At 48.9% G+C, this 12,547-nt stretch overlaps 1 protein-coding gene across 1 annotated transcript in view; it reads right to left on the bottom strand.

Annotated features, from left to right (window-relative positions):
• MCMDC2 (minichromosome maintenance domain containing 2) overlaps positions 1-12,547 on the bottom strand; it is a 1,367,419-nt gene that overhangs the window by 1,237,270 nt on the left and 117,602 nt on the right. The window contains exon 3 of the mRNA XM_086965823.1: positions 5,524-5,583. Within this exon, the coding sequence (XP_086821949.1) occupies positions 5,524-5,583 (60 nt within the window). The remainder of the gene's footprint in view (positions 1-5,523; positions 5,584-12,547) is intronic.

The raw sequence follows: 12,547 nt of genomic DNA, 5'->3' as shown, positions 1-12,547 counted from the left end.
TCATACACACAGGGCAACAACGTGGGAGCGCATTTGGCACACCAGCTCAGATTAACAAGTATTTGCAATGCAATAGGTCTCGCATTTGCGAGAGTTTGAGCTATTGACATTGCAAATAACAATACCTTTTATTTTTGTTTTTAAAACATAAATAAAAGGCATTGTCATTTACAATGCCAATAGCTTAAACTTGCATAAATGCGAGACACATTGCATTGCAAATGCTTGTTTCACTTGTGTTTATCTCATAGCATTCTGTGACTTCCCCTGTCTTCAGAGATGTACTCCATTAGTACTTGTAGCTGGCCACAAAAGCACAATATGAAGAGCCACCGATGGAAGCCTGAAAGGTCGGGAGGGGAAGGGGGGGCGATCTTGAGACAAGACAAGACTGAAGCTAAAACGACAAATGCCTGTTGTTTACAGAAGCTGGTGTCCCCGAGGGGGGTTGGACAATACAGTCACTCATTTCGCTGTTTGTCCACGCAGCTTCACCTGTAAGGAAATGCCCCCTATCTGCGCTAGTGATGAATGCAAGCAGGTGCTGTGGAAGGGAGCTGTACCTTAATTTTATTTAAAAGCAGCTACTGAGCAACTACGTGATCTCTGGAGATCCGCTTTCAAATGGTGCGCATGTCATGTGCGACACGCCCACTTCCCCGACCCCCCCCCCATCATAAAGGCATGGTGAGCTGCACCACAGGCCGGGCGAATCTCTGTCAATTACGAGTTGCCACAAACAACACTTCATTAAAGAACATACACAAACTCCTTTTCTGTCCTAAATTTCACTATCTGAACATACATGATGAAGGTCTAGTCCTGCTGGAATGTAGTAAACCGTGTTGATGATGTTACTGCCTTATCTCCGTTTTGTTTTTTGCACTGCCCTTCTGCTTTCAGGTCGGGTCTAGACACAGCTTTAGTTCTCCTCAACCTCATGTAATCCAAAGAATTTAGAACAAGCACAATCCATTTAAAACAAGCTCTCTCGCATTGCAGACGCTTGTTTACATTGCTCTTAAAAACCAGTGTGTTGTTCGTTATAACTTAGCTGAAGACACACCTCTTGAAAACAAGCTGATCGCAACAAAAACACCAAAGTGGATGCCTGCTTGAGCCCGGGGGAACTGCAGGACCTCTGATCGCAACAACACACCAAAGTGGATGCCTGCTTGTGCCCCGGGGGCACTGACAGCAAACAAAAAAAAAAGCACACGCAAAGCGACATTTTTGTTGCCATAGCAACAGAATGGCGTGGGACCTTCCACAGTCCCTACGGACATGTGCAAGCTGTTGTTTGCTATGGACACATAGCAAAGGCAGCCATTTTTGTCCATGCAGATGCGCGCATACAAGCCCTCCACTGAATTGATTCTAAAAGGTGCTCTCTATGGCGAGAGCAGCGCATGCGCTGCTTTCGCCAGGCGAGACCTAAAAAGGGAAAAAGAATACATGAGCAATATACACAGACCTATGGGCGACACAGAAAAGTCAGATCGCTGAAAGGCGGACATCTTTGGGCAATTTTACAAGCCACTATATCCAGCTAAACCCACAGACCCTCATTCCCAATCAGAATATCTTGATAAAACAGACCTGCTAAAACTTACATCCAAACAGAATAATAGGTGAATAGCATCCATAAGCGAGGAAGAGGTAAAGCAGCCATAGGCTCCCTCAGACTTTAAAACCCCCGGGTCCAGACGGGCTACTGGCACTCTTCTATAAAACATTCAGGGCGGAACGGATACCGCACTTGACTGCGCTGTACAACCATTTTGCCAAAGTTGAGAAAGTCACAACATTTAGGAGCGAAGTGCTTACCACAGTTATCCCCAAAGCTGGGAAAGATCGGACACTATGTAGCTCCTACCGCCTCATAGCTCTTCTCAACCTTGACGCCAAGCTCTACTCGTAGATAGTGGCCTCTCGAATGGAAGACCTAATGCCCAAGTTAATTCACCCAGACCAATTGGGGTTCTTTAACGGGCGGCGGACCCACGATAACTTAAGAAGAGTCCCCCATCTCATAGAAAAAGCAACCAAAAAAGGAATCCCAGCTGTCATGCTCGGTTGAGACGTTGAGAAAGAGTTCGACCATGTGGATTGGGCATTTCTCTTCGCTACTCTCAGACGCTTTGGTTTTCGCAAGACATTTATCACTATGATCCAGGCAAACTACACCTCGCCTAGCTCGAGAGTCCTGGTAAATGGCGCAAGTACGGGAAAGAGGCACTAGAAAGAGGCACTAGAAAGCGATGCCCATTCTCACTTCTTCCCTTTGCCTTGAGCTTTGTACCCTTAGCAGGAACAATACGAGCCAATCAATCAGTCAAAAGGATTACCTTTGGGGCGGAAGATCATAAAATCTCCCTATTCGAAGATGACATATTGCTTCCCATGGCAGATCCACAAAACTCACTGAACGCCCAACAAACTGAAGTGAGACTATTTGAAGGGGTCGTAGGTTTCTGTATAAATCTCTCAAAGTCCTTCCTTCTAAACTTAACTCTCTCAGAAGGAGAAATGGAGACTCTCATCCGCAAAACACCCTTTCAATGGGCTAAGAAAAGCCTTACGTACGTAGCATTAAATTGACACCTAAGCTCTCACAATTATTTCAGGCTAATTATCACTGAAGACTGACCTCAGGAGATGGGTTCCCCTATACCTATCATAGCTAGGCAGAATTCATTCAATCAAAATGGTAGTGCTACCTAGATTTCTTCACCTGTTCCAAAGCGTACCCATTGAATTTGAGACCGCTTAACTAAAGGCACTCAAGACTACCCTCAAAGCATTAATTTGGCAAAACAAATGGGCTCACCTCACCTTCAAGCAACTTCCACGCTCTAGGTCAGAGGGAGTGCTGGGCCTTCCAGACTTTACTCTATACTATAAGGCGGCACAAATCAGTGTTATCATAGAGTGGTCCCAGAGGAAGTCAGACAAGCATGGGCTACATATGGACAGGGCAATAGAGGCACTAGAAAGCGGAAGGGTCATCTGGGATCTACTATGGAAACCGAAAGCTGAGCACCCTACCAACGTTTACCTTAGCACATCAACTAGAACAGTCATGAGGGTATGGGATGAAGTCCTCTGGAAGATAGCATAGGCGACCTTTCCCTCCCCCTTCACCCAGATTCATTACAATCCAGCGTTCCCCCCGGGACTACAGCCGGGACCATTTGATGCTTTGAGGGAGGGAGGCTGCCTGATCCTATCACATCTTTTCCATAAGACAGACATACTCACCTTCACGCACTGCCAGCGAGAATTCAACCTTTAGAAGGGGGAATTCTTTCTCAACCAACAACTAAGGCATTGGGCATTACAACCAGACACTAGAGACGCAATCACAAGCGAGCTCACCCCACTACAGAGTTTTGTGAAGAGAACTAACAGCACTAAGGGCATTTCACCTTTCTGTATGATCCCTTATTACGTACAATACCCTCACAACCACCTCGTCATATCGCTTTTTAGGAACGAACCCTGGGCCACAGCATTTCAGATGGAGACTGGCATGCACTCTGGAAGGACATACACAAACACAACCACTCACTAAGTCTCCGAGAAGCACACTATAAAATTATTCTGTATGATTTGTACTTATACCACACAAAACTGAAAAAATGCTTTCCAAACACATCAGACCTGTGATGGAAGGGTTGTGGGTTCCTAGGTGACTTCCGCAACATCTGATGGGATTGCCCCACCATTCATCTGTTCTTGTCGGAAATTTTAGCTCAAATTAAATAAATCCTAGGAAACCCGATACCAGACACACTAATCTTTGCACTGCTGGGGCTTAGATCAGACTCTTTGAAACACCAAATAAAGGCAGATAAAGGCATTTTGTGGCTATGTCTAGGAGCAGCAAAGATGGCAGTGACAGCTGCCTGGAAGAAACATGATGCTCCAACCTTGGCATGCTCGTCTCTGACAAGTGATCACTAGGGAACGGATGAGTGATTTTTTAGGGCCAGTTTTAAAAACTTCGAATACAAGTAAGGGTCCCTAACTAGTTATCTCTCGAAGGGTTTACCGCTAATAACATGCCCATCAAGGACACAAGCGTTACACTGCTTCCAATTTTGACCCCCCCCCCCCCCTTGTGATACACCAGAAACAATACACTCCACTGCTTAATTCTTGAGTTATTATTTGTTTGGGTGGGGGAGCGGAGGGGGAGGGTCTGTTAAGGGAAAAATGGAGATCAATACGCAAACAGTACCACTGACACAAATCTAACACTGTTTCTGGAAATATCATTGCAAAACGAAACAGTGGTCCTCATGTTATGAATCTACCCTACAATTGTTGATGGAAAAATGTGATATGAAGAAGTATGACAAAAAAGAAAGATAGAATCATACTCTATGGAAATGCGGTTCCATGTTGCTTCTTGTAACAGCTAGTATAGCAGTAAGACTAGGGTCCTGCTGCCCTTTGGGACATTTTACCTATCAATGAGGGGAGCGTAAGAGTGAAATAACGATTATCCATTCAAGAGAAAATGCATTCCTGTCAGCTTGTGCAAAAATGCAGAAACAGCAAAAAAGAATTTAATTGAAGTAGACATGAAAAGGAAGTTGAATTCAGGGGGAAATAGTATGTACAGGAGTAGCAAAGAACAGAGTACACAAAGGCAAGTGGGATTGAGGGTAAGAATAAGAGTCAGCTAAATATGTAGAGTATAGAATCTTATGGTTGGAGGAGAGAGGAATGCTTAACGTGGAAAAGTGGAAGAGCAGTGAGAGGAAGAAGACAGAGGAAGGAGGGGAGAGAAGACAGGGGAGGGAGGATCTGGAAGAAGAAAGCTGCAGATGAGAAATATCTTTACTATGACAAGGGGGTATAAAGGCTGGGAGAAAGTGGCAGAAGAGCATGGATGGAGTACGGTAAGTCAACAAAATGATGAAAAGGAGTGCCCTGATAATGTAGAGTGGCCATGGATTAAGCTTCTCTGGAAGTGGAAAAGCAGTCAAATTATTAGGAGGGTAAGCAGAAGGGAGGATTACAGAGGCTAAAGAGGACGAGTTAGGTGAGGGGTCATGAGGAGAGTAAAGCTTGTTACAATATCGAAGGAGGGTCAAATAAATATTGGTCAAATTGTGATAGTTTATAATTGGTCAGTTGAATGCCTGATATGAAAGTGGCTCTAATGTGGCTCGCATTTCAGCTCCTCTTACCATTAAAAGAAAATCACGGAAATATGCCACTTGCATGCTGCAGTTTAAAGGATTGCTTAGTTGCACAACTAAATTGCCTCAACCCTAGTTAACGGTGCTCCACTAACTCAATCAAAGTAGTAAAATCTACACTAATTAAAAAAAAACACTTTTGTATTTTTAGTTGGAAATCGTATAAAGGTTATAAACATCACTTTGCTGCAATAGTAACATTCAAATATTTTCAAATCTTGTAGCAAAATTTGGTAGTGTGCAAATTAATTTGCTCATTGGTCAATCCTACATTAAAAACTTTTGAACTAGCATTTAGGTGTAGGATTACCTGGTTTTCTGTCTTCAGTTGTTCAATTAAGGATAGTGTATTTATTGCAACAGCACAAACCTGCAGAAGAAGAAAGATTACTTACATTTAATCCTATTTCGTCTTAATGGAAATCTTCATTAAAGTCATAATCATATCTGTAAAACTGATTTTAAAAAGTATTTACATTTCAAGTCGTAAGCATTGAATAGTCGCACTACTGCAAAGGGCCCCACAGTACCTCTAAACACCACACACATTTCCATTCCCCACCTACTACCTCTGCCTAACACTGAGTTTTTTCTTTTTTATTCATTAATTCACATTCTACAGGTCGAGGATGGGCCTGAATTAATTTTTGTTTTTTCTAAATTCTGCTTTCCCTTTCAGGGGATGGAGCCTCTCCACAGATGTTTTTTGAGAAAGAGGTTTACTTTTACTTCAGGATCACGAGTTTGTGTTGAATTACGGTCCACACCTAATCCAATTGAGGATTGGAGTTGGCTTCCCTCAATACTATCAAAGGTTAACTCTGCAAAGATGGACTGAAGCCGATCTTCCTCTGAAAAAACATTTAAATCTCTAAAGTTTTGGAACCAATTACCGCTGGAATTAAAAAACAGCCCATCCCTGAAAACCTTTAGAAAGGGAGTCAAGACATGGCTTTTTGCTAAACAGCCCTAACTACATACTTAGGAGTCAGTGGGAATCTCAGCGCCAAGACGCCTTTTGGCATTCGCGCGCTATACAAATTTAAAAATCAAATCAAATCAAATCATTAAAGTTTTGTTCTTGGAACGTAAACGGTCTCAAAACTCTTCTTGAGGATCCGAGTGTAACTCGTTTTTTGTACTCCTTTGATATTTTAATATTGCAGGAGACCTGGCAAATGAGTAGTGAACCTATTATTGGTTATTATGAATATCTGAACGTGGCAACTCGTGAGGCCTTTATAGGTCGCCCTAGTGGAGGTCTCTCCATATATGTTTCCTTAAATCTTGATGTTAAACACTTTGAGATAGACCTCCAAGTAAAATGGATCTTGTGTGTTAAATTTATTGCCAAACAATAATTTATTTTCCTAAATGTCTACTTGAGTTCAAAGAAAAAGATAAGGTCCTCTCAACTCGATCTATTATGGGAAATGGTAAAATTGTTATATTACGACCATTTGGACTCGATGATCATTATAACTGGGGATTTTAATATGCATCTTTTCTTATATAAAAAAGGAATGGCACCATTATCCACCCTATTAGAATGGTCTAATTGTGAGTTCAGAAAATATAACTTAAATATTCTCAAAGATGCTGATAATACTCCTACATTTAGGAAAAGCGTTAGTCCTTCGATAATGGACTACAGCATCATTTCCGAAAATCTTGTAAAGGCAGTCCAAAGTGATCAAGTTGTACCAAGGATCGAGAGTGACCACAACCCACAAGTTATTACCCTTGCTTTAGCATTCAATTATCTGCCCGAGTCAAGAACAATCGAAATTTGCCTAGCTTACGTAACGGTAAGTTTCAATTCTATTAAGGACACGGAGGCGAGGATTATGCTATATCTTCCTTCGCTTTATTAACATAAAGAAACCACAGCAGCTCAGGAAAAGATATAATAAGAACACAAGATGCTTTAAACATAAAGCATTGACGTAATGTTCAACAAAAAATCAACAACAACTCCCAAGAGTCTCTTTGCTTATAATCATAGTCCACAGTCCTTTGTCTCTGTCCATCGTCCCTATATAACCGGACTTCCCATCATCTTCCTCCTCTTTCTTCGCGCAGATCACGCTTAAGCCTCATTGGTCCTGTTTAGCACCGTCGTTGCCTGCCAAGAAAGGAACAGCATCAGCGAGGTGGCCCAGGAAATGCGACAACAAGGCGAGGAGCATGCAGAGAACAACACAGTACTGACAACGTAAAGGAAAACGCTTTACTTACTGCCATACGGGTGGGTAGAGACACCACCGTAGTCCGGGTGGGATAATCCTCGCCTCCGTGTCCTTAATAGAATTGAAACTTACCGTTACGTAAGCTAGGCAAATTTCGATTCTATGTCAGGACCGGAGGCTTCAGATTATGCTAGTTTAAAGCTTACTTACCACCAACTGAGCCAAATCCACCACCGGCTTAAAATAAAACCTCTTGAAGGTGGAATCCGAGGACCAGTCCGCAGCTCGCATAAGGTCCTCCAGACGAGCACCCACCGAGAATGCCTTAGAGGCCATGGCTCCCCTGGCGGAGTGTGCTCCAAAGAGAGAAGTATTGATGCCCGCTTCCTGCATGACCCAACGCACCCACCGAGCAATAGTGGGGGAAGAGACAGCTTTGTGTGGCTTCCGCAGGGCAATCAACAACTGACGCTCGCCCGGAGGGCGCAGATCCAAGGTCAGGTCCTCATAAGCTTTGAGGCATTGCACGACACACAACTTAGGAGTGTCAGTAAAGGCTGGATAAGAAATGGAACGCGACGACGTCTTAGTGCGTCGGCCCACCGTAAAGGTAACCCCATCCGGGGAAAAAACGCGTGCAGAAACATCCAGCGCGCGCACGTCCGAGACGCGCCTACAAGAGACCAGACATAACAACATGGCTAACTTCGCCGACAGCTCTTTAAGAGACAGATAGGAATTGGCCGGCCACGACAGGAACAAATTCAGAACCAAAGTGACGTCCCAAAGGACGGAGTACCTGGGCTCTGGCGGCAGCGCGAGGCGAACAGCTCGCAGAAGCCGGCACACAAAAGGATGTTCCCCTACCGGATGGCCATCGATGTTATCATGGCCAGCAGAAATCGCCGATCGAATAGCATTGATCGTCCTATACGCTAGACCCTTGTCGGCCAAATGCGCTAGGAAATTCAGCACGGGAACGAGGCCTGCGACCACGGGATCCAGGTCCCTTCGTAAACACCAACGCATCCACTTAAGCCAAGCGGATCTGTAACGCTTCGTCGTACTATCGGCCCATGCTTTGGAGAGCAAGAGCTCAGCTGACCCCGAAAGGCCCGGGAGCGTCCAGCGTCTCCTGAGAGCCTCCACGCCACGAGGCGGAGAGTGTTCTGCATGACGAGAGGGTGAGGTTCCTGATCCGGGCTCGTCAGGAGCAGAGGAAACAGGGGGAGTAGGATTGGAAAATCCCAGGAAAGTTCCAGAAGAACCGGAAACCATACTTGAGACCTCCACAGCGGTGTAACCAACACCAGGTCCGCACCCTGGCGGCGTATTTGAGCCGCCGTTCGCATGATCATGGAGAACGGGGGAAACGCAAACGGTTGTTCCCGACTCCAATCCTGTAAGAACGCGTCCGTGGCCTCCGACAGAGGGTCCGGCCTCCAGCTGTAGAACCGCGGCAGCTGGTGGTCGAGACGGGACGCGAAGAGGTCCACCGAGAAGGGGCCCCAAAGGGAAAGTAGCCACCGGAAGACTCCCGGATCCAGTTTCCACTGGCTGGCATCCCTGAGATGTCGAGAGTGCCAATCCGCTACTTGATTGGACTGGCCTGGCAGATACTCTGCCGTCACCGCAATGTGACGAGACAGGCAATAATCCCAGAAGTCCTTCGCTAGATCCGCCAAAGCGCGGGCCTGAGGACCTCCCAGGTGGTTCACATATCGGACCGCCGAAATATTGTCCATCCGCAGCAGGACACAAGCCTTGACCGAATCCTTGGTCCAACAGCGAACCGCGAAGGAGCCCGCAAGGAGCTCCAAACAATTGATATGCAATTGTTGTTCTGCTGACGACCAGGCGCCGCCGGTGGAAAAATCTCCGCACCGGGCGCCCCAGCCCGACCTGCTTGCGTCGGACTCTATGATCAAGTCCGGAGCCGACCCGAAGATCGCTCGCCCATTCCATGCCTCCATGTGAGACAGCCACCATGACATCTCCTCCTTCACTTCGTCCGTGAGGGGGACCCACTGGTCGTAACACATACCACGGCGCAAATGCTGCGCCTTCAGGCGCTGAAGAGCCCTGTAGTGCAGCGGGCCTGGGAAAATCGCCTGGATGGAGGACGATAGAAGACCCACCACCTTGGCGACATGGCGCAGTGACGTACGATCCCTCGCGATCGTCTGCCGAAGCAGGTGTCGTATCTTTGCGACTTTCCGACCCGGTAGGCTCAAGACCGCCTGTACCGAGTCCACCACGAAACCTAAAAAGGTGATCTGCTGAGTGGGAACCAAGACCGACTTGGAGCCGTTGACAACGAACCCCAGTCTCTGAAGCAGGCCGACAGCTTGACGCAGCTGTCCTGTCAGCACCTCTGGGCACTGTCCCATGAGGAGGATGTCGTCTAGGTATACTATCATACGGACCCCCTGGCTTCTGAGAAACTCCACCACCGGGTGAAGGACCTTCGTGAAGCACCACGGGGCCGAAGAAAGACCGAACGGCAGGGCGGTGAATTCGAACACCTTGCCGTCCCACAGGAATTGTAGGAAACGACGATGAGGGGGGTGGATGGGAACGACCAAGTAGGCATCCTTGAGATCCAGTCGCACCATCCAATCCCGAGGGAGGAGCACGTCCCGAAGGAGGTGGATCCCCTCCATCTTGAAGTGACGGTAGACCAACCACCCATTGAATTCCTTGAGATTGATCACAGGCCTCTTGCCCCCATCCGTCTTGTCTACCAGGAAGACGTTGCTGAGGAACCCATGTGGGTGGCGCGTTGATAGACGGATGGCTCCCTTGCGCAGCAAGTCTGAGACCTCCCCGTCTATCAATCGCGCGTCGGATTCTGAGAAAACCATCGGGCGCGGGGGCCTCACCTGAGTTGGTCGGTCGTGAAACTCTATATGGAAACCTCTCACAGTTTGCAAAACCCAAGCATCGGCAGTGAGCAATTCCCACTCCCCGTAAAAGCTTGCCAGCCGCCCCCCAATCGGAACTTGATCCAAGCAAAGTACACTCACCGGGGGCATTTCCTTGTCCGGAGTTCTTCTTGAATCCTCTGCCACCATAGCGCTGTCCCCTCGTGGGGTAGAAATTGGTGTAGTTGGCCGAGGTCTGGTACTGACCTCTTCCGGAGCCTTGTCCACGGTTGTTGGTCTGCCGACCACGGCCGATCGCGCGGCCCCTGCCGCGACCGGCCCCTCCAGAAAAACGCTGGTGGAACACCCTCTTGATTCTGGACTGGGCCTTGTCCAGCGACGTGAACGTGTTCACGAACTTTCCAAGCTCGCGGATAAAAGGCTCACCGAAGAGGCCACCCTGGGCCACGGCACCTGCCTCCGACGAGGCCAGGTCCCCCAGCTTCGGGTCCAGCTTGATAAGGAGCGACCGCCGCCGCTCCGTGGACAGAGCACAGTTGGCGTTGCCCAAGAATACGATCACCCTCTGGGCCCAGTTGGAGAGCACCTCCGGTGAAATGGCGGTGCCATTCGCTCGAGCCTCCTCCGCCATATCGAGGATCTTCGTGGCGGGCCCGACCGCATCCAACAGCTTGTCCTGGCAGGCCCGCCAGGACCGGTCGATCCCCTTCCTGGGGTCCTTCATGAATTTCGCCAGGAAGGTGGCCATCTTGGGGTCCAATTCATGGCCACTTTCCCCTCCAAAGTAGGCCGAGGGCATTCCCCGCGCAGGCAACCCCTCGCCTCCTTCTCCAGGGGCTTGCGCAACCTGCCCGCGACAAACTTCGCCACCGTCTCCCCCGGGGCCCAGGCCGCGGATCGGGGGTGGACGATCTCGTCCGGGTCCAGCATGCCCGACTCATCTCGGGGCATCTCCTTCCCTGAAGGCACCGGGAGCCAAGAACGGGTCGACTCCCCGTCGTCATCCGTGTCCGGAGAGTCGTAGACCGGGGAGGCGGGCGCCGTCGACAGGCCGCCCGAAGTGCCAGGTTCCACCAAGGGCGTCGGAGGCACCGCCGTCGCCTTGGCCAGGAAGGCGTCACGAAGACGCTCGAAAGCGCCCTTATCCACGCCTTGGGCCTCCGATGAAGGCCCTTCACCTCGGGGTCTCTTCGGAGCGGGCGGCAGCCCGCCGGACGTCCCCGGGAGTTCGGGGGACGGCGGCACCTGCGCCGCTGCCAGCTTCGCACACTCCTCCACGATGCGGGCCGAAAGGCGGTCCTCCATGGGCCCTACCACCTCCGTCACACAACGATAGATGGAGTTGTCCACCGCTTGGTAAAACTCGTCATCCTGCAGATAGGGGCAGGCCTCCTCCTCGTACTCCCCTTCCATCTCGGAACCAAGGGGCAAATGCGGGGCACCCAAGAGGGCGGCAACCGAGAAAGTTCTCGAATGTGGGCAGGCCCAGCGGCTGCGATCACGTTTTGGGCCAGCTGACGTGGCAGGTGGGCTGCACCAACCCCCAAGCGCGCAGACCCTCCTCGCCGGGACCGGGTCTACGTACCCCTCAAGCGCGCTAGGCCACACACTGTTAAAGAGGTGCACAGATCTCGCCCGAAGGCGATTCACGCGGTCAAAACCGCTATACAGACCCCAGAGGGCGTCAAAATTGTGAAAGTACAGACCCGGATCACCAGGTGTCAGAGGGGTACGCGAGGGTCGGTCCCCGCGCAAGCAGACCCCACGGCGCGGCTCCTCGTACTGCGGAGGCGCGCCGGAGGGTCGGCGAGGCTACAGGCCGCCCCCTTGCGGTCTATGTACACACCGCACACAAGTGGGAATAAAGTCGCGTAGGAACGGCAGAACGTTCCCGCAACCAGGGACTCTGAAAGGGAATAAACCATGCAAGGAGTCCCCCAAAGACCGCAAGACAGTCAATCACAATAAAAGAAGACAAAATAGAAAGCACTTATCTGGCTGCGGGAGCAGCGAAGAAAGAGGAGGAAGATGATGGGAAGTCCGGTTATATAGGGACGATGGACAGAGACAAAGGACTGTGGACTATGATTATAAGCAAAGAGACTCTTGGGAGTTGTTGTTGATTTTTTGTTGAACATTACGTCAATGCTTTATGTTTAAAGCATCTTGTGTTCTTATTATATCTTTTCCTGAGCTGCTGTGGTTTCTTTATGTTAATAAAGCGAAGGAAGATATAGCATAATCTGAAGCCTCCGGTCCT

Source organism: Lissotriton vulgaris, chromosome 4_1 (assembly GCF_964263255.1).
Source record: "Lissotriton vulgaris chromosome 4_1, aLisVul1.2, whole genome shotgun sequence".
Lineage (NCBI taxonomy): Eukaryota > Metazoa > Chordata > Amphibia > Caudata > Salamandridae > Lissotriton > Lissotriton vulgaris.
Note: the sequence above shows the minus strand (reverse complement) of the source record. Positions and strands in the feature narration are given on the sequence as shown.